Source organism: Aythya marila (assembly GCF_965140915.1).
Source record: "Aythya marila genome assembly, chromosome: 4".
NCBI classification, from domain to species: domain Eukaryota; kingdom Metazoa; phylum Chordata; class Aves; order Anseriformes; family Anatidae; genus Aythya; species Aythya marila.
The window spans coordinates 14,961,867-14,981,530 of NC_139045.1; the positions used below are offsets into that span (position 1 = coordinate 14,961,867).

General features: G+C 48.3%; 2 protein-coding genes across 10 annotated transcripts in view; one reads left to right on the forward strand and one right to left on the reverse strand.

Moving 5' to 3' along the window:
• The window catches only part of YTHDC1 (YTH N6-methyladenosine RNA binding protein C1), an 83,751-nt gene that overhangs the window by 23,411 nt on the left and 40,676 nt on the right, over nt 1-19,664 (forward strand). Inside the window, exon 19 of one of the 7 annotated variants that reach the window (XM_082759416.1) lies at nt 18,250-18,361. The exons of 3 other annotated variants lie outside the window; for them this stretch is intronic. In XM_082759416.1, the coding sequence (XP_082615542.1) occupies nt 18,250-18,269 (20 nt within the window). In that variant the 3' untranslated portion in view covers nt 18,270-18,361. Of the gene's footprint in view, nt 1-62; nt 187-1,220; nt 1,344-16,623; nt 16,692-18,249; nt 18,362-19,664 lie in introns of those variants that run through there. 3 more of the 7 variants (XM_082759414.1, XM_082759418.1, XM_082759413.1) reach the window with 3 other exon arrangements.
• LOC309877733 (UDP-glucuronosyltransferase 2A2-like) lies at nt 3-13,452 on the reverse strand. 3 transcript variants are annotated; one of them, XM_082759423.1, is made up of 6 exons: nt 12,668-13,452; nt 5,020-5,168; nt 3,605-3,736; nt 3,098-3,185; nt 2,113-2,332; nt 3-1,454 (listed from the first exon to the last, which is right to left on the reverse strand). In XM_082759423.1, the coding sequence occupies exons 1-6, from the start codon at nt 13,401-13,403 to the stop codon at nt 1,178-1,180; spliced, it is 1,602 nt and encodes a 533-aa protein (XP_082615549.1). In that variant the 5' UTR covers nt 13,404-13,452; the 3' UTR covers nt 3-1,177. The 3 variants fall into 3 exon arrangements, with proteins under 3 accessions (XP_082615549.1, XP_082615547.1, XP_082615548.1); XM_082759421.1 differs by lacking the exon at nt 12,668-13,452 and adding an exon at nt 10,237-11,181; XM_082759422.1 differs by lacking the exon at nt 12,668-13,452 and adding an exon at nt 7,314-10,192.

A 19,664-nucleotide genomic window follows, 5' to 3' on the forward strand; every position in this document is an offset into this window, starting at 1 on the left:
AATATAAGGTAGGGATTTTTATTATACAAAGATAACGTATTCTCGGTCTATTTCATTTTCAGACAAATCTGCAGCATCCACAATGCAACAAATGTCAGTTAAAATTGGGGCGAATTCTTAAGTACACTGATACAACAGTGGAATAACCTCACCTTGAACAGGAGACCTGATGTATCATCAGTTTAATAGCCTTCCATCATTAGGGACTCGTTAAATAATTTCAGGAGTGCAGTGTTAAAGACTATTCTATTTGAGCCAAGGGTAGCGTTATTTTCCCACCAGTACTTCAGGCAAGGCAAGTGTTCCTATATGCTCCTGCACTGTTCCTATGTGTGACTTTACTTCTAAGTTCCACCTCTGAGGGTTTTCCTGGATTTATCAGTGAGCGTGGCTTAGAGGATCTTGGGGGTTAAGATGACAGGTGGAAGTTATTTTCATGCTCCTGTACTGTTGCAGAGTGATAGCCTGTGCAGCAGGACTCCTTGAGTATGTTGGATGGAAAAAAAAAGATGGTTCTTGGAGGAAAGAAAGCTATTTTGTACTGGTTTTAGGGCTTATATATGTTTCTGTCTCCCCTCGGCCACCAAGTAGTCAGTGCATTTGTAAAAAGTGATGATAAAGCCTTCACCAGTTTCCTGCAGCTCTTAATTTTTTATGACCTTAGTTAGCTGTTCAGATGGGCCTTTTTTTCAGGATCTCGCGACCTCGGCTTCACTGTCCAATCTGGAAAGAGCTTTTCTGACAGGAGAGACATTTTGGTTTCGAATCACCAAATACAGGTGATATTACAGGGAAGGTCTGAGATAGGCTAAGAAAACTTAGTTTAAGTTAAGAGACCACAAGAGGTCAGGAGGGCTGAATTTATCAAGAGTACCAAATTGAATGGACAAGTTAGAGCAGCAATTACCATTTTAAGAACCCTGTGTGATAACTAACAGCATCCCAAAGGATTAAGCATTTATAATTTGATTTTACTGAGGCCAGAAGGAATTTACTCGCTAAGCAAGCAACTCTGCCCTGTAACTGCTTTTTAGGATGACCCAGTTCAGTGAGGTGCTTCGTGATATGCCCAGCATAAAGCATATCCTAATAATTCTATTTACCGAGGAATATCAATAAATGCCTTGCTGAGTCAGCAGCGTATAAGGAAGAAAGGGGGTTGATGGGAACAGCACAACTATTCTTTCTTTCTTTTTGCAATTCTACCACGTTTCCTACAGCAAAATAGGCAGCACTTGACAAGAATGAAGACAGCAATGGCTGCACAGGTGAACAAGAATGCCAGAACATCCAGGCAGTGATACTGGTACCAGGTGAGATGGTGAGCGGCTGGTCTCAAGTGCTTTGCTCCTTTGTGACGCATGACAAATTCAATCCAGAAGACAGCTCTGTCCAGAGGCGTAATTGGCTGGTCGTGGTGTATCTTGGATAATCTTAAAGCATTTTCCTTGTAGCTGGAAACAAAAAAGAAGAAACCAAGGAGATTTGTCACTGTTTCCTGAAACAACCCGTTCCATAGTTGGCCCTCCTCTTGAGAAAGATAGAAAGCACTGCTTTCACTTTCATCAATGTGATTTAATAATATTTGAAACCAGCCCAGTTTACTCCTGTCTGCGCAGAAGTCGACATGTAAACTATAATAGAAAAAGCCAATCTTTTGAATAGAAAAAGTATTCTGGTTACTCTGTTGAAAAAGCAACACGGAACCATTTGCACATCTGTTCAGATACTACATAGTTAGATTAACTATGGGTATTGGTGACTTGGGTAAGAGAAAGAACTGTGATGTCTCCAAACTGAGTACCTGTAACAACTGGCATTTGCACACAAAGCCTCTGAAGAACTTAACACTGAGCAGCCAAGAGTCATCTCAGGAGCTCTGAGCTTTCCAAGAGCTATCTTTCTCAAAGGGATCTTAAAATGTCATACAAAGAAAAAAGAATTACTAAGCTCTCCTTCTGGGAGATGCAAATTCTCAGTAAAGAGACGGTTTTCATCTGCAACCCAAGTGCCAGCTATTCAGTATTTTGGATTCCCACAAGAGAGCAGAATTTCTCACATCAGCAGCCCAAGGTTTTAATAACCTCATCCTATAGTAAGAAAAAAACTCACGAGGAATTGTTAATGACTGTATTCACTGCATCAACTAGGTCCTCTGTCTTCATCGTGCCGAAATCCAGCTCAACTGCAGCTCCCTTTGCCCTCATGTGCGCAATGTTGTCATGCTGGTCAGCAAACATGGGGATCCCAACCAACGGGATCCCGTGGTAGATAGCTTCATAGATCCCATTGGTGCCACCGTGAGTAATGAAGGCTTTTGTCAAGGGATGGCCTGGAACAGGGAAGGAGAGATGCGTGTAGCAGCAGCAGACCGTGACCTCTGGGATATCAGAGCTGCCAGCTACTTGGGCACGTGCTGCTAGAGAAGGGAATGGCCCTGCCCTCTGTATCGGCATCAACACCTGCACGCTTAGCTTCCACGCGTTCATATTGAATGCAGTACAAGAACCTCCACATTCCTCCAGACAACCTCAGAGTTACTTCACCCCTTCTGCTGTCATGCAGCTTTAGGTTCTAGTTTTTACATGTCCTCAGGTTCATAGCAGACCCCTTCTGCGGCCTTTCTTTTGAAGAACGAGCCCAGGAAATGAACTGTAGAGGTGAAATGCAGCTCCAGAGTACAAAACTACTTTCTTACTGTCTTCCTCCTGCCTACAGCTGGTTCTTAGCCCTTCCAAACAAATGCCACTGGGCTCTCTAAGACGGACATTTGCTTAAGAGATTCATCTGTATAGCTAAGCTCGAATTGCTGCCTTCTTGAGCTGCTGCTTCCTACTCCCTTTACAGTCTGGCTGCATCTTCCATAGTTCTTGTATAGCCGCTCACCTTAAAGTCAAAAGCAGGCTAGGAAATTAAGGCTCCAAGACCAAACTTCTGCTGCATGAGGTACAAAACTAGCTATAGCTGCAAGTGTTGTTGTTGGTTTTTGTTTGTTTGTTTGTTTGTTTTTTCCCACCCAAATAAGCCATTCTAGCACAAGGACAAATGAAACAGTTTTTCCAAGGGGGTAATGCATCTCAGATAGAATCAGTCTCACCAAGCAGGTCATTTTGGGGTATCCAGTCGTAAGTCCTGGTGTTAGAGCCCAGAGCTTCTGGTTTCTTTCCTTTGTACCTCCAAAGGACCTTGAACAAAGGAATACTAAGATAAAGACAGTGCATGTGGCATGCCCTTTTGTATTATTACACATAAAATAGGACCTTATCTTAAACCCACATCCCTTTCCCCCGTGATTCAAATAGCTTTGGCTCTGATTTATATCTTTGGTTAGTTATTATGGGCTTTCCACACAGAGGGATTTTTACATTTTTGCCTATGAACACACCTCCGTGCCGTTTGGTTTGGGGGCAGGGAGGGGAGAAAAACACCTGAATGGGATGTGAGGCAGCTCAGCCATCTGCCTCTTTGCAGAGCCTAGCTTCTTGGCCATGGCATAACCAGCAGAGATGCAGATAGAAATCAAGCATAAAAGGCTTGCTGAAGGGAATAAAAATGACAGAAAAAAAAACAAGGCAGATTGCTTTATACTTGAAAGTAAATTCACCTTTTGTGGAAGCTGGCTGAGCGCTCTGGCAATCACATTACTTTTTTCATCAGTCAGGTTGTAGACCATTGATCCAAGAGAAAACACCACAACGCCATGTTCTCCTGAGCTCTGAACAAATTCTTCCATTTCCTAGGAGGCAGAAAGCATGATAATAGTGATTTCACAATGCAGATTACACAGATTATGTGAACGGAGAGCATAATTTAGTTTATTGAGGTGATATCTGATCGTGGCATATGAGTACCTCTGTTGACAGAAGGCTGTGACAAAGATACACCTGGCCATGTGCGAAATAGGCAACTTCTGCCAAAGAAGGATTGGGACAAGAATTGAGACAGGTAACAGAAGCTTTGTCTCTGAAAGCAAGTCAAGCAGTTTCAGGACACATTTCTTTCAGAGCATGACCAGCAAGAATGGATCCAGGTACTGGAGTTAGAAGGCCATACCCTGTGACACCCTCCCTAGCGTAGTTTGTCATGGTTCTCAATTTTGCGGGAACAGGTCCTATGCATTTTACAGCTCTGCAGCAATAGACATTACTGAAAATTGTGAGGTTGTTGCAGCATCATGATCAGAGATTTGTCAAGACATTGCAGTCATTTTGTTAGCCAGTTCTGTATTTCCTCCAGTACAGCATGTATTGCTAACCAGACTTTACATGTCAGAACAATAGATCTTCCTGTTCATTCTTTTAGATGGTGTTGTATGAAATGGAGCATCCAAAAGGGAATGGCTATCCCTCTCCCTCAACTCAACACTTGTAGCAGGGGTTGAGTTAAGAGTTGTATTTTTTATTTTTTTTTTTCAGTAGACAACTTAAACTGAAAAATACCCTGCCTCCTGTAAGGTTCCTGCAGGGGTGATACTCTAGACCAGAGCATGTCATCTTGTCATCATCATCAGTCTGAAATTCCACTTGAATGCTGCCATTCACAGCAGAGCATAGGCTGGGGATGCAGAATATTTTACTCCCTTTATGAGGTCTTAAACTAAGCACTAATAGAGAAGCGTTCAGCACTGTTCTCTTTCTGCAAGTCTTGGCTCCATTTTGTCTAACAAATTAGTCCAGTCACAGCGCCTTGCCGCATCTGATATTTGAGCGTTTTCATGGGCTGGAGGTCTGCATCTTAGAATTAAATCTTACATTCTGAGGTAGTACCTATTTCTCCTAAAACAAACACCTGTATTTGCTCCTGCTGACCTCAGCTATCATTTTTTCAGACAGCAAGCTGTAATCCCAGCCTTCAGTGTGTACAAGTCTGGGCAGATTGCTCAGGAGCTCTGTGCTCCCCAGCAGCAGCAGAGCATCTTCTTTAAGAAGGAGTTTTCTCATGACGTGGCCTGCCTGGCTGTTCAGGGAGGGAAACTGCTCGTGCGGATAACCAACCAGTGGCAGAACGAAGTCCGAATACCTTTGGCAACGGCTTTGCAGGCTGGCAATGAAGTCCTCCAACAAACTCAAAGTTGGGCAGGAAAGGGCGTGGAAATTCAAAATCCCAGTACGTTCTGATTAACCAGATCTCTGCTTTCCCCATCGTCTCACACAGGGTCGTGGGCCTTCCTATGGACAAGGTACAAGGCATTTAGCACAATTACAGGTATAATCTTGTTTGCAGTAGATTACAAAATAGGAGCTTTACCTTTGTCTTTTGGCACTCCCAGTCAGTGTAGTCTGTCAAACTGAGCATGAAATAAAAACTTGGACAAATCCAGACCTTGCCCCATCCCTGTTCAGCCTTGGCAGGTTGCTGCAACCAAGGCAATAGTATCTTTACAACCACTTTGAACCTTCAGAATAAATTTAGGGTAGTACATGAGTAAGTTGGGAAGCATTTAGTTTCGGTGCATTTCTTGTATTTATGGAAGATTTTATTACCCATGCTTGCAATAAAAACCCACTTTGGGGAAGAGAACAATCACACAGAACTTAACATCCAAACAGAAGTAAATGAACCACTAAGTGATGATCACGAATCAGGGAAGAAGAGGGTTTTTATCTGAGTTCTGTTGCATTTTTCAAATGCTGACTCAGACTGTGGCTACTCAGACTACACTGCAAAACTGGTACAGCCCTGGGGACTGGGTAAGCTGCTGCTGAAAAACAATTGGAAAAAAATGCCAAAACTAAAGGTTCTCTTGACTGCAATTTTATGCAAAATCCAATGTCCCTAGAAACTCATCTGAAAAAAAAAAAAAAAAAAAAAAGTTAAATGGGAAAAACTCTTATAGCTTCCCATTTGGAAAAATACATATTCTTACACACACATTGCAAGTTGTCTTCAGTATTTTCCCCACAAAGTGGAACTGAGCTGTAAGAGGGTTAAAAGTGTTAATAAGTGATTTTCCAAAGTGAGCTCAATGCAAACAGGATCCTAGCAAAACAAGCAGAAAGCGGGGCACCTTATACTACTTGATCAGCATTACAAATAAAGTTTTGTTTTGTTTGTTTTGTTTTGCTTCTAAAGTGGAGGGTAATGACTCAGTTATAAAATTACTGGAGTGAAAAGTAAAACTAGAGTGATGCAGAGGTGTTGCTCTTTAAGTTGTATTCTGAAGTTGTTAAGTCTTACGTGGTAGAAAAGTTCAATCCAGGGAGAAGGGGACTAGGTTGGAAGGCAGAGAGGTGTTCTTGGGCAACACAGAAGAGATCGGAGGTCAGCAGAGTAGTGCCCTTGTGCTTGCTGTTCAGTTGTTATCTGTATGAACACAGCTATTCCGTACAAGGTTCAAAGTCCATTGAACCAGAAGGTCTCTTTAACAGACTTTGAATCAAGCATGAGCTGTGCTAGGCTGGAACAAAAGTTTCAGGTGTTTTGTTTGAGGAAACTATATTTCAAACTCTGGATGATAGAAGAAAGAGAAAGGTGACAATACCTAACATTTATTTTAGGGGAGGGTGAACTCACACTTAGCATTCCATTACCAAGCAGGGCTGCCAGATACTTCCAGATGATGCATGCAATGCAACGTGAATGAAGGGTGCGTTGTGCTTCTCAGTTGTCCAAAGACAGTCAGTGTGCCTGTCCTCAAAATTAAGAAACAACAATTGTCCTCTAAATTCCTCGATAGGCACTAAAATGGGCATGCAGCTCACTGGAAGAGCTGACGAGGAGCATCATCGTTGACAAAAATTGCGACTACATGCTAGAAAGATCCCTAAGGGAAACTGCAGCAGAACTGCACTGGTATCTGTTAGGCTGTATCAGCCCTAAAAGGTAAAGCACAGTCTCTGTGCTACCTAAACAGAATTGTCGTCTCTGCTGGGCTCTGTTAAGAAATCAGGGTAATTGTACACCACTGCACGTGGAAGCTGCTACAATGAATTTTTAAATTTTGCATGAAAATAATCTGCTTAAAATGTAGAAAAGAACACAAGAAATCAGAGATCTGTCCTACAGCAAATGAATGCAGTTGTGAATGAGGATGGAAGTACAGAACCAGAATGGGCTGGTGGCTGTGACAGAGCAGGGACTAGGGTCTTCTTTTGCAGTGATCCATGGCCTGCTTCAGAGACCTTCCCCTTTCTCCTGTCAGAGCTGGAAGGAGCCCAGCATGATCCCCTCTAACGTGGGACTACATCTTCAAGGAGATGATCAGCATAACTGTGAGACATCTGGAGAAAGCAATGTGATTCTATAGCACCAAGCTCTCAAAGCATTCAAAAGGCACAACCTATGCGAGAGAGACTGCTCAGCGGCTGCCTTACCTAAGACATTACTGTAGTACCCATCCCATTCATCTCGCCAAAACTTCCAGAAAAATAAATCCGTGTAAAGGTAAAAGAGGAAGTTCCGCAGTCTCTCCACAAAGGACATCTGGTCCGTCATCCCCACTGTGCTAGCAGGCACGTAAGAAGGTGGGGACGGGAGCCCACCACACAGCCTCTCTGCCACGTTCCCGTCAGAGAAGCGGAAGGTGTAGACAAAAGGGATTTCCAGTAGTTGTGCTACGAGCTCCCCCCCTACAGCCAGAGGGTCAGCGATCAGAACATCAAACTTGGCCTGCTGCAGCTTTGCCATCAGCTGAGGGTTCATCACCAAAGTGTCACAGGTCTGCTTTGACATGTCAGAAAAGGTGCCTATGAGCTTTATCATCCTCCACATGACCTCCCAGGGGAACAGATTAGGAAGCTCATTCATCCAGAGGTTGAGGAAGTCCTCCATGGCAGCATGCAGGAACTCCTGGGAAAAGGGCACTTGCAGGACCTCAAAAGTGAAAGGGGAAGAGGTGTCTTCGTAGTTGATGAGCAGATTGCTTGATGGCACCAGCACAGTCACCTCATGACCCCGGAGGACGAGCTCTTCCAGCAGCACTTTGATGTTGATCCAGTGACTTGCGTCGGTGGGCCAGACCACCACCTTCCCACAAAAGCCAGCGCTCCAGCAGCACGTGCAGGCCCAGAGCAGCCAGAGGAACCTTTGTCCCATCATCTCAGCAGCCCGTGCACAACTCCAGTCTGAGCAGGCTGGAAACAGCTCACCGCTCAGAGTGCAAACAACTTCAGAGACAGCCAATGAAAGTAAGATCCGCTTGGCGCTAGCCTTGGCGAGAGGGCATGTCGGAACACCAAACACTCATGGGAGGGCCGGGCAAGCAAAAAATCCCGTTCTGGAGTCTCCTCCAGAGCTGCAGCCAAACTCTGGAAGTGAAGGCAATTCCCGTTGCTGCTCCCCACAGAGCGCAGTCTGCAGCACGTGAGGACCAGAAATCCTTGCCCTGCTGCCAGATCTTCCAAGTGAAGCTATGCATTTCTATGCCCAGCAGGAGTTTGGGCTAGAGAGAGCACATGAGCAGCCCAAGGGACCTTTTCTCAAATAAGAGCTTAACCCAGTCTTTTCTCTTGACTACAGTCAGATTTGCTTCTTTGCCCTGCAGGAACCAACCTACCTGTAAGTTACAGTTTTAATCTCCTGCTTTATTAGGTGCAGACACAACATCCTGCCGTGATTCAGAAGTAGCCCACACAGAGTGCTCTCATCCCGTCTTCTCTGTTACCAGACGTTGTGGGCACACTGCTGGAAGGGCACAGTCCTGGCAGAGGTCATCCCAGCATCAAGATCATCCCAGGGAAGAAACAGGAGTAGGTGAAGAGTTTGGGTTTTGCTTACCACCTCCTGTCCCCTCCCTGCCCAGGGCAGTTCAACACAAGACGCCTGACTTCCCCTCCTGGAGGCAATCCCACAGAGCAATCAGAGATGCTTGGTGCAGCAGATGTGTTCTGGGAGGAGAACAGGCAGCTGCTCTTTCCTGAGCAGAAGGAGAATGAGGCTCAGCCTGTGTCTAAGCAGGTCCTGAGCACACCTCCAGGAGCTCAGCACCACCACGTGGGACCCTCCCTGGTCTGAGGATGGAGCAGGAGGCTTTCATCGTGTCTCAACCTCACCCCTTGAGAAAGACTTCAGATAGGAAAAGCCTTTAGGTAGAAAAGCAGCTAAAAGTCATTGTAAGGACACGGAAAAAGCTTTTCCAAGGAGGTGGTGGTGGTGCACACGTGCCCTGCACAAGCTGCAGACATTGCCACGTTGGGGTGCTTGGCCCTTTCTTTCACTCCTCCTTCACCACTAGATACTGCCCAGACCAAAGCAGGTTGCAGTCAGAGGAGAGCACAGGCTTTGTTTATGTAACCTTAAATGCTAAAGCACACATTTCATGACTAGTAGAAAGCCCAGCAAATTGCACAATTCCGCAAGCAGCCTGAAGCTGACATAGCACTGTCTCAAAGCACACACTGCTGCCAGCATAAGGCTTTCTACCCTCTGCCAAATATGATAAGTATCACACATAAATATGCAGCTAACTACTGCAGTAGTAGGACTTGCTGCCAACTTAGCTTTCTCAACAAAGCCATGTGCTACTACAGATCTGGAAAATAAATACAAACCTGTAAGTCCTCACATTGGAATAATAATAGCCCTGTAATTCGTCTCCCTTCACCACATGCACGCACAAATTGTCCTATTTCCTTCTAATCATAACAATAACTTCTTAAAACTCCAAAATTAATTCTGCAATTGATATTAAATAAACAAGCAAACAAGCCCAACTATCTTCTACTACTTCTTTTAGACACCTTCAGAAAAGCCAAGGACCTTTTCTCCTTGCTGCTGGGGGCCTTTCATCACTGCAAACTGAGACGTGGTTCACTTTTCCTAGCCAGCAGAGCTAGCTGCCCTCCCAGACCTTTTACAGTTCCGGGGAGGATGCTGTCTCTCATACTGAGGAGAGCTAAGGATGTGAGAATGGTATCAGGGAAAAAAATGTAATGTTAAATAGCCTTCTACAGCTTTGTAAGTTCATCAGTTGAATTTAGTAGGCAAGCAATGCTATTTTGCTCTTCTTTGTGTCTGTTGCATTTGATGACTGACTGACTGACCCCTTTCTGTTTCAAGTGGTGTTAGCACTGGTTTGCCCATCTCAAAAGTACCTGTATTGTTTGAGCTGCAGCAGCATGGCTAGAAGCAGGTAAGGTTTGTGCTTGCCTGGGTTGTTAGCTGTGACATGGAAGATTTTGGAGGAAGGAAAGGAATTCAGGACTGCCTCGGTCCTGGCTGGTACCTTGCACCAAGGCTCTGAGTTTGTAGCCCTATGTGTATAGCAGGTGTAATCTGTATAAGTAAGAGCAGCCTTACCTAAAACTTCACTGTAGTATTGATCCCAGTTTCTCCAGAAAAGGTAGTGATACGTCAAATCCTGTAGAAAATAGGAGATGATGTTGTATAGCCTCTCCGTGAAGGACATCTTGTCTGTTAGGCGGCTTAGGATGGCTGGCACATAGGAAGGAGGTGCTGGGAGCCCTCCGCAGAGTCTCTCCACCGTGTTGCCTATGGAGAACCGGATGGTGTACACGAAAGGGATACCCAGCATCTCTGCAAAGAGCTCCCCGCTGGGCACCAGTGGATCTGCAACGAGAACGTCGAAGGCGGATGCCTTCAGCCTTTCCATCAGCATCTTGTCCCTCAGGACTCCATCGCAGATGGTTTTGGTCACAGCCTCCAGCTTGCTCAGCAGTTCAATTACCCGGTAAATTCTTTTCCAGAGAGGTAACTCTCTCTCCTCGTAAAACCAAAAATAGAAAGATTCGTCCAGCGTGGCAGCCATCTCCTTTTTGCTGATCGGCACCTCGACCACCTCGAAGCGGAAGGGCGAGTGGTCTGTGGCGTTGAGGATGAGGAAGCACGAAGGCAGCAGCACGGTCACCTCGTGGCCCCGGGCCACCAGCTCCTTGAGGACGTACTCCATGTTGAGCCAGTGGCTGTTGTCCACCGGCCAGACCAGCACCTTGCCACCAGACGCTGAGCCCAGCACAGCCAGCAGCCACAGCACGGCCACCTCCTTGCCAGCCATGGTCTGCCTTGCTTCGCAGTGCCCCCGTGGCTTTCCTTCACTGGGAGCAGCAGGGCAAGCCAAGCCAGGCTGGGCTGGGCCTGCATGACACTGCTGTGCACTGCAGGCAAGGGGCCAAGGTAGCTGGTGCAAAATCCCGTCCTGGATAACACGTGTTCTCCTGGGGAAAGGGTGACTGGGACCATCTGGCACCATCTGGTGGTCAGCGGCTGGCTGAAACTGGGAGATGTTTCCTCTGGAGCTGCGCAGAGAGCTGCGAGCCTGGGGGACTCCACCCTGTGCGGGTCACATCCTGCCCGGCGTGCCTGCCGAACTGCAGTCTGCTGGTTTGGGTACAAGAAGTGACTCGAATGAAGAGGCCAGAGCCGGGAGGTGATGGCGTGGGTTGCCCTCCCTGCCACTAGGTGCCAATAATGCACCGTAAGTGGAACCAGAAACTATGCTAAAGCGCTTCAGCCATGGCCACGCTCCTGATGTGCAGGTAAGGAATGATGTGAGCCCTCTTCACTGTGCCAGAACTGAGTCGCTGGGCTCCTGCCTAGCTCTGTTGCTCACAGTTTTCCTAATCATATTGTCATGTGAGGCTTTTGCTGTGGCTCCTGTGCTGTCCAGAGCGTTGTTCCTAGCATGAAGGCAAAGGTGGTGGTAGTGGTCAGGCCATGAGAAGCCAAGCTGGGGCCCCTACGCTTTGGCCCGTGTGCTGTGCACATGACAAGAGCTTGCTGTCCTTGCCAAGTCCTGCAGTGCAGGAGACTGCATCCTGTGAGACTTGGAAGTGCCTCGTTTCCTGGGGTAGGTGTGAGCTCAGTAAAAGAGTCACGATGACTGCGTGAAATTAACACTTACCTAAATAGTTTTTTTTATGTATTTGCTCAAAGCAGTCTGGAACAAAAGCCTGAGGAGGAAGACTTGCGTTCGCTGTTTGCTTGTGGGTGGAGCGTGTTTGCACAAAACAGTCTTTACTTAGAGAGGGTTGGTTTTAATTACCTGTGATGTAAACAAAGTCTCTATTACAAAGCCACAGTGCACCTCGGTGTTGCTACTAAGGGTCAAGGCTGGCGTGTAACTTGCCAGTCATCCCCCTGTGATGCTCCACGTTAGGAAAGCAGCTCTGGTGCTGTCTGCTTTCCATGCAAGCAGTCATCAAGGGGGAGATGTACGAGCTGAGCTCTCAGTAAGGTGAGCTCAGCTTATACATGCACAGTCCGTGGTGTGAAAGCTGTTTCAGCCTCTGCATTAGGACCAAGTACAGCAAATCCTGCAGCTGGGATGCCCGCTGATCCCTGTCTCCATACAGAGGCGTGCCTGCACAGCACCCTGTCAGGGGTGGGTGCAATTGATGGCGTCATACCCGGGATGGGTAGATTGGTGACTAATGGCTTAAGACTGTATGTGTTGCCCTGCTAGCAGGATCCCCAGGGAAATGTGCCTCCTCCTTTGTAAATGCATTTATTCTTTTGGTTTCTGCAATCCCTCTGACCTACAGTTCCAGATTGACATATTGGCTGCCTGTAAAAGGTCCCGGTTTTGCCTGGCTTGGGCTGCCTGGCTCCTTCACTGGCAGCTTGCTCCTTTTCCCACAGAAGGACATTTTTATTTATTTTTTTTCTGGCCATGCTGGCTGACACCCTCCAGACCTTGCCTTTGCCTCGTGCTCTGCAGCTCATAACATGGGAGGCTGTGCAACGAATGAGAAGCGAGGTAGCAAAGGCTTACCTAGGATCTTGCTGTAGTAGACATCCCACTCTCCCCAGTAGCTCTGGAAAACGTAGTCTTGCAAGTGGTAAGACACGATATTTTTTATTCTCTCGCTGAAGGACATGCGGTCGGTGAGCTCGGACAGGGCTGCGGGCGTGTAGGATGGCGGGGCTGGGATCTTGCCGCAGTGCCTCTCCACGGTGGAAGCTGGGGAGAAGCGCAGCGAGTACACGAAGGGGACAGCCAGCTTGAGAGCCACGAGGTCCCCGCAGAGGGTCACCGGGTCGGAGAGCAGCAGGTCGTAGCCAGAGCCCCGCAGGTGGGCCATCAGCTCCTGGTTGGTCAGCACCGCGTCGCACATCTGCCTGTTGAGCTGGTGCCAGCTTTTGGACAGTTTTCCCAGCTCCTTGTAAAACTGCCAGAAGGTCAGGGTTGTCGGCCTGTTGTTCAGCCACAGTGCCACGATCTCCTCGATCAGGTTCTCGATGGTGTCTTTCTGGAAGGGCACGTTAAAGACCTCAAACCTCTCCGCGGCCTCAGCCTTGGGCTGAATGAAGAGGGAGGCGTTGGATACCAGGACGGTGACGCTGTGCCCGCGGCGGATGAGCTCCCGTATGACCGTCTGCACGTTTAGCCAGTGGCTGCCTTCAGTTGGCCAGACCAGCACGTTCCCACAGCAGACAGGCCCTACGAGAGCCACCTGGAAAACAAGCAGCTGGAGGCACTTCGTGGAGCTGCTGGCTTTTGCGGCCATGGCAGGATGAAGGGCTGGATATCCTGTGAGGTCTGCCTTCCAGCTGGGAGCACTCCACCTCAGCGCTGTGGCACTTTGCTAGCACCCTTCGCAAAGGCGAGAGTCCCCTGCTGTGCGAGTGGGGCCTTTCGGGCCCGTGTGTGCTCTGTGGGCTGAAAAGACAGGAAAGGATTCTTGGTAATTCACTTCTCCCTTCCTGCCTCCCACCTTGCCAGCTTCCCCCCGTGGGGACTCCTTTCCCTAGGTAGGGGTGGCAGCAATCCCAGCTGCTGCCAGAGGTCCATGCTACCCTCAGGCCAGTCCATTTGCGTAAGAATCTCACCCTTTATTTCTAGTACCTTTGTAGTTCCTCCCTGAGGAGCAAAATCCTTACCGTGGAAAGGAAAGCAAATAACAAGGGCTCTCCTGCAGCTGTATTGGTGCCATATCAGTCAGTAAATGCTGGAAGATGGACTAGTTCCTGCTAGAGAGTAAGTGACATCAGTGCCAACATTGGAGAAATGCTGAGGTTTGCTGGAGAATGTACAGCCACTTCTCACTTGAGAAGATCTGTTTTCAGTTGCAACAGCCGTGGTGTCTGTATTCTGTCATGTTTCTACTTTTTATGGTACAAATTCACCTGTACCTAAAGATAATTATTACTTTTTTTTTTCTTCTTTACTTTTTTTTTTTTTTCCTTTTCTTCCAGAATAAGCATGGAGCTTTGCCAAAACAACAGGCAGCAGCGCTGCAGGAACTGCTTGCCTGAAGGTTTGGCCAGACCTGTGATGGGACTGGCAGGGACAAGCAGTGTTGCAGACATCATCAACCACCTCAACCCTTCTACAGCCACGTCCCTCCTTAAGTAATAAAAGTTATGGCAGCTCTAGTGCGGGGCGGTTGTTGCTGCTGTCTGGGGCACATCAGCACCAATGTGGTCATGTTGTAGGCTTGGTTCATGTCTCTAACTATGCCTCTGTGGTTCTTCTCAGGGTGATACCCGCATAATCTGGGCTGGCTCTCCCTTGGAAATGTAAGCACTATGTCCTGAAAGGAGCTCTTAACCACCAGGAATCAAAACGAGAACTAAAACCCAGGCAGAAAATGGTTTGCTCAATCCAATACGATTTGGGCAGAGTGAATAACACGCAGCAAAAATCTTACCTAGCAGAGAATTCTGTGGTAGGAGAGCATCTTTCTCTGGATCAAGCGGTGTAATTTGGTGTGCCAGTCCGCTTCTGTGAGTTGTTGCTCACCTGCCCTGTGCCTCGGCAGCTCTGGCAAGGCTTGGCATCAGGCAGAAGGAGCTTAAATAAGTTCCACCTGAACAGGGATTTTCAATAGGAGGAAGTAATACAATATGGGATGATCACAAGGGGGCAAGTCTTCTGGGATTATTCATTTCATTGTTATGCCCCAGTAATTTAATAGCCGGGATGGTCTTCCCCATGCTAGGGAATATCGTGATGTTGCTACAGAGCCAGATTCTCAGAAGGATTTGTGTCCTGTAGCTAAGAGATACGATGTCTGATGGCTAAAAACATCTTTTGCTTCCTTAAAGGTCCTAGCTGGCACAACAAAATTAGTTGTTAAATAATAGACTTGTTTACAAACTGCCCACGGGAACAAAGAGCATCCTGTGCTTTGTCTGCAAAGCATTTCAAGAGTTGTGTTACCCTTGCTGGTAAATGGTGCGTGTGTGGCTGTTGGTTCTGCAAATCAAGGCAAGCGTTCACTGACTTGAAACTACAGGAATCTGAAGATACAGCTCCCCGTTTTTTAAATTTTGTCCATAATATTCAACCTCACTTTCTAACCCACCAGTTTGGAGCAATTATACCAGCATGTCGTTATGACATGCTCTCCTTTCTTCATGTCGGCTCTTTAAGCACTGGAAGGCCCGCTGTAAGGTCTCTTCTTTTCCAGACTGAACAACCCAACTCCCTCAGCCTGTCTTCGTAGGAGAGGTGCTCCAGCCCTTTGACCACCCTTGTGGCCCTCCTCTGGACCTGTTCTAATACTTCTGTGTTGTGCTTGTGCCGGGGGCCCAGCGCTGAACGCAGGCTTCAGGTGGGGTCTCACAAGAGCAGAGCAGAGGGGGAGAATCCCCTCCGTAGCCGTGCTGGCCACACTTCTGATTCAGCCCAGGGCTAGGTTGGCTTTCTGGGCTGCAAGCACACATTGCTGGCTTGTATTCAGTTTTTCATCAACCAATGCCCTCAAGTCCTTCTCCTCAGCATTGCTCTCAGTCCCCTTAACCCCCCCAGCCTGTACTGATGTTTGGGGTTGCAAAGTCAGCTGAAGTCAGTCAAATTGTGCTCCTGAATTTCGTAAGCTTCTGTTTCTAACCCCCAAGTAATCAACTCCTCTGTAGCAATTAAGGGCTATTGCTAGTGGAACTGGAGGGTTAAATCATGCTTTTAAAGGCAGGATTTAAAAGGGCAGCTTTTAAAGCTGATGCTCACGTTACTCTTAATGCAGAAAAGATAAACACTGTGAGGATTAGAGGATGAAATCCAGAAAACAAAAGTGGGCTGAAGAAAGTGGATGGTGTCATGTGTCTGCATTTCGCACATCTAGCATTACCGAACAGAACTGGTGCCGCCTCCAGGTCTTTAGTAGCTGTAGGTTACTCAAGGATAATGGTGTAAAAGTTAGGGAATCCAGCCTAGTGCTTTCCATACAGGTACGCAGGCATCTTCCACATTTTCCTGAATGTGGGTTTCAACTGGGCTTGGCGGCCCTGTTATTTCCAGGAAGCCCTGATGGCCACCAGCACCTCAAAACTTCAGTGCTGGAGCATAACAGAGAGGCTTTTGCCCTGCCAAGCACCAAAGGACAGCAGTTTTCCTTTCTCTTATTTCAAGAGAGCAGCTTCGGGACTGAAGGGGGGACTTGAAAATCCTGAGTTGTAAAAGACTAGCATTTGGGATGGGGGCAATGTCTGGGTGGGGAAGGTTGAGGTGTCTAATTTGTAGGTTGGCCCATCCTCGAGTGCAGGCAGAAGCGTGTGGGCTAAGAAATTTGTGGAGGCACATGCTCAGGATCAGTAGAACAACTACCCCCTTGTAAGCCCCAAGCGTCACAGGGAAACTCCAGCAAAAGGGAATGTGCTGGCACCCGTGCCATAACCAGACTTCTCAGCCAGCTGGTGTCTTTAGCTCAGCCCTCTACCCTGCTGCGAGAGGACAAAAATGTTGTCGTGCATACAGTATTTCACTGTTTCTTGGTTTAGTTACAGATCTTAATCTCTGCGCCACTCTTTGGATGCTTCGGGTCCACGTTTGCATGTAAATGTGTAGATGCTGGGGTGGCTCATGCCATGGCCGTTTCCACTCTGCAAGGGAGAAAGAAAAAAGAATGAGAAAGGATCCAGGACGAGCCTTGTGCGCATTTTGAATGAGCTTGCTAAGTCTCACGAGGCAAGGGAGACCCGCTGCAGCTGCCCGCAGGCACTTGTGCACCCCTGCCTTGCCTGCATCTATCAGCCCTTCCACGGGACAGCCAAATGCTGTGGGTACCCCAAATCTGAAAATGCAGATGGTGTAGGTGTGACAGGAGCCATCTGGTGGCTCACCAGAGAAGAATGAGCAGTCATGCTCACCCTTCTGCCTTCTCGAGTGTGCTCACTCCCAGTCCTTCACCAGGGCTTTCCCTGGGCAAGGTGAGCTCAAAGGTGACTTATTGTAGTGGCTGAAGTTTGGACCCATCAGGGAGTTGGCCTGGCCCACAGAGGAGCTGGGCAAAGACCAGGATGTCCTGGGTCCTGCCAAATGGCTGGGCAGCAGCTCTGTCGTTGAGCCAGGCAGGAATTCATTCATGTGTTGTAATATGTGCAATTACGTGAAATAATAATAATAATAAAAAAATGTCTGTTTACAGCTCCACAGGGAAATGAAACCAAAATTGCGATTCCTGTTAGATTTTCACCAAATCCCCCACTCGTACCTAACCTTGATGCTGTACCACATCTCCCTGCTGGCTGGCCATTCTGAAAAAGAACTGCAGAAGCAGAGGAAAGCCATCCTCGGGCAGGGGGAATTAAAACAGGACTCGTGTTTTCTGCTTACGTGGGTACAGCGTGCTCACAGGGCTAAGCCAGCTCCACGTCCTGCCGGAGCGCTGTTTGGCTGCGGGGCAGCGGCAGGTGCTGGCACGAGGTCTGCACCTGGGCCTCGGCGCACAAACGGTACACACGCCACTTGTTCCCCGGGGGTATTTTCACGTATGATGTCTGTGCCTCGGCTTCGACGTAAACGGGCCTCTTCCTTGCCGGCGTGGCCTGCGACGACGGCTCCTTTTGCATTTGGGAGAGCGGGGAGAGCAGGGATTGCTGCCCACCTGCTTGTACGGCGGGCTCGGGGTCCAGGGTTTGTGTTCCCTTCTCCTCCTGCATTGAAGACACGGGGTGACCTTGGTCACACACACGGCCAGCAGCGAGGTTTTCACCAGCATTTTGGCAGACTGCTTCGGCAGCTCTCGGCCAGGCTCCAGGAAAATCTCTTGCTGCTCTCCAGACCGTACAGCGCCTGCAGCTTGGCACGGGCAAGCAGCGTGAAGAGAGGCACCGTGTTCATACAGAACGATGCAAAGTCCTGGTTTTACGAGGGTTTTTATGAAGGTTTTTACAAGGGTGGTTATGGGAAAGGTTTGTTCCCCCCGTGGGGGCGTGTTGGCCGGTGCTCTGCAGTACACGGGGCTTTGCAGCCCACCTCTGCCTGAAACTCTCCTTGGCTGCTGTCCTATTCCACTGCTGCACTTTGAGGCCAGCACAAAAGATAAAAAATTTTAAAAATTAAAAAAATCTCATTGATAGTGGTGAACAAAAACAGTTTTTGAAGCCTTTTGCACCCTTTGCATTTTACAGGAGCCGCTGGCTGCGTGTGAAGAGTGTCATTAGAGGGTCATCCAGCAGACCACAGCTGCATCAGGAGCAAAACCGTGCCTATGGGCTGGCAGGGAAACGCACAAGCCAAAGGAAGCAAGAGTGTGTGTGTGGGGGGGGATGTTGGAAAGCCCAGCTTTGTATCAAAGTAGGTGTGCAAGAGGTTCGGGGAGGGAGGAGAATGCCCAGAACAAATAAAAACCAAGTCATTCATGTGCGTGGAGGAGCAGTCTTTGGTGCCGTGGGGGTACGGGGTGGAAGCAGCAGGAGCTGGAACAAACGGAAATTCCTGCAGGCGGTTGTTGGGATGAGGAGGGGCTGAGAAAAGAATTGCCTGAAGCAATCCGGTGTCTGAATAGACACCTTCAGCCCAAAAATATATGGCTTGGAGGGTAGATGGCATGAGGGAAGTCTGTGGAGCCACAAAAGGATGGGGGGAGACGAATGTGGACAAATGGCTGGTGGTGTCTCAGTGCGAGAAACAAAGGACAGAAGGAAAATAAAAGGAAAATAACAAAACCTGCAACGAAACCCGCATGCTGTGGGGAAAAGCAACTCCCCAGAGGAGGTACGAGGTGCCATGGGATGCGGTGGAGGTCACCAGAGCTCAAGGGGGGGATGATGCAGGTCTGGAGAGGACACAAGCACGGAGTGACCAGGCATGGAGAAGCCACGTCTGGCTGGGGAGCCCCTTCCCATGCGCCAGGGGATGGGGTCACGGGTGCAGGTATCTCCACACCCTCCCCTGTAGGTTACCTGGCTCACTTTGTCCATCTTCTCTTTCAAATCCTCTGGCTCGTTGTGGATTGTAATCAAACTGCAAGGCAAGAGGGGACAGGCAAGGCAAGAGGAATTGGACTCGATTGTTTTTATGGGTCCCTTCCAACTCGGGATAATCTGTGATTCTGTGACAGGGGGGCTCAGGGCCTGCTGTCTCCTCGCTGGACGAAGCAACAAAGCCCAGGGGCGCCCGCAAGCAGCACTGGGGAAGACAGAAGCTTTCAGCACCTGAGGGAGAAGGAGGAACCTTTTGCAATCATTTTACTACAGCTTATAGCAGCATTTCTTCCAAGTGGGGAGCGCGGCTCTGTAAACACCGCAACACCCACCTCCTTCTGCTGGATTTGTGGTGGACAGCTGCTAAACTCAAGGAATTTGCTGAAAGAATGGAGCTAAAAGCAGTGGTATGCGGGGCTGTAACCCAGTTTTGCAGCCCATGTCCCCAGCCAGCTGCCAGCCCCATCCCTGGAGCACATCGGAGTGATTTCCCATCCAAAGGTCATTTTTTAACCTCTCAGACTATTCCACTCATATCTCAGGAATGGCACCTTCAGAGACACTCCCTGCCTGCAGGCTGCACATATTTCCTCCAGGTCACCCCTGCGTGGCAGCACTGC

Bases quoted from the DNA above. Each gene is read 5' to 3' on its own strand.
- LOC309877733 (XM_082759421.1), bottom strand. From the start codon at position 11,146: ATGGTGCCAGATGGTCCCAGTCACCCTTTCCCCAGGAGAACACGTGTT. The intron at 3,186-3,604 runs GTGAATTTACTT...CCTTTGTTCAAG, and splicing joins TCAGCCAGCTTCCACAAAAG to GTCCTTTGGAGGTACAAAGG. The intron at 2,333-3,097 runs GTGAGACTGATT...TCCCTGTTCCAG, and splicing joins ACCCCAAAATGACCTGCTTG to GCCATCCCTTGACAAAAGCC.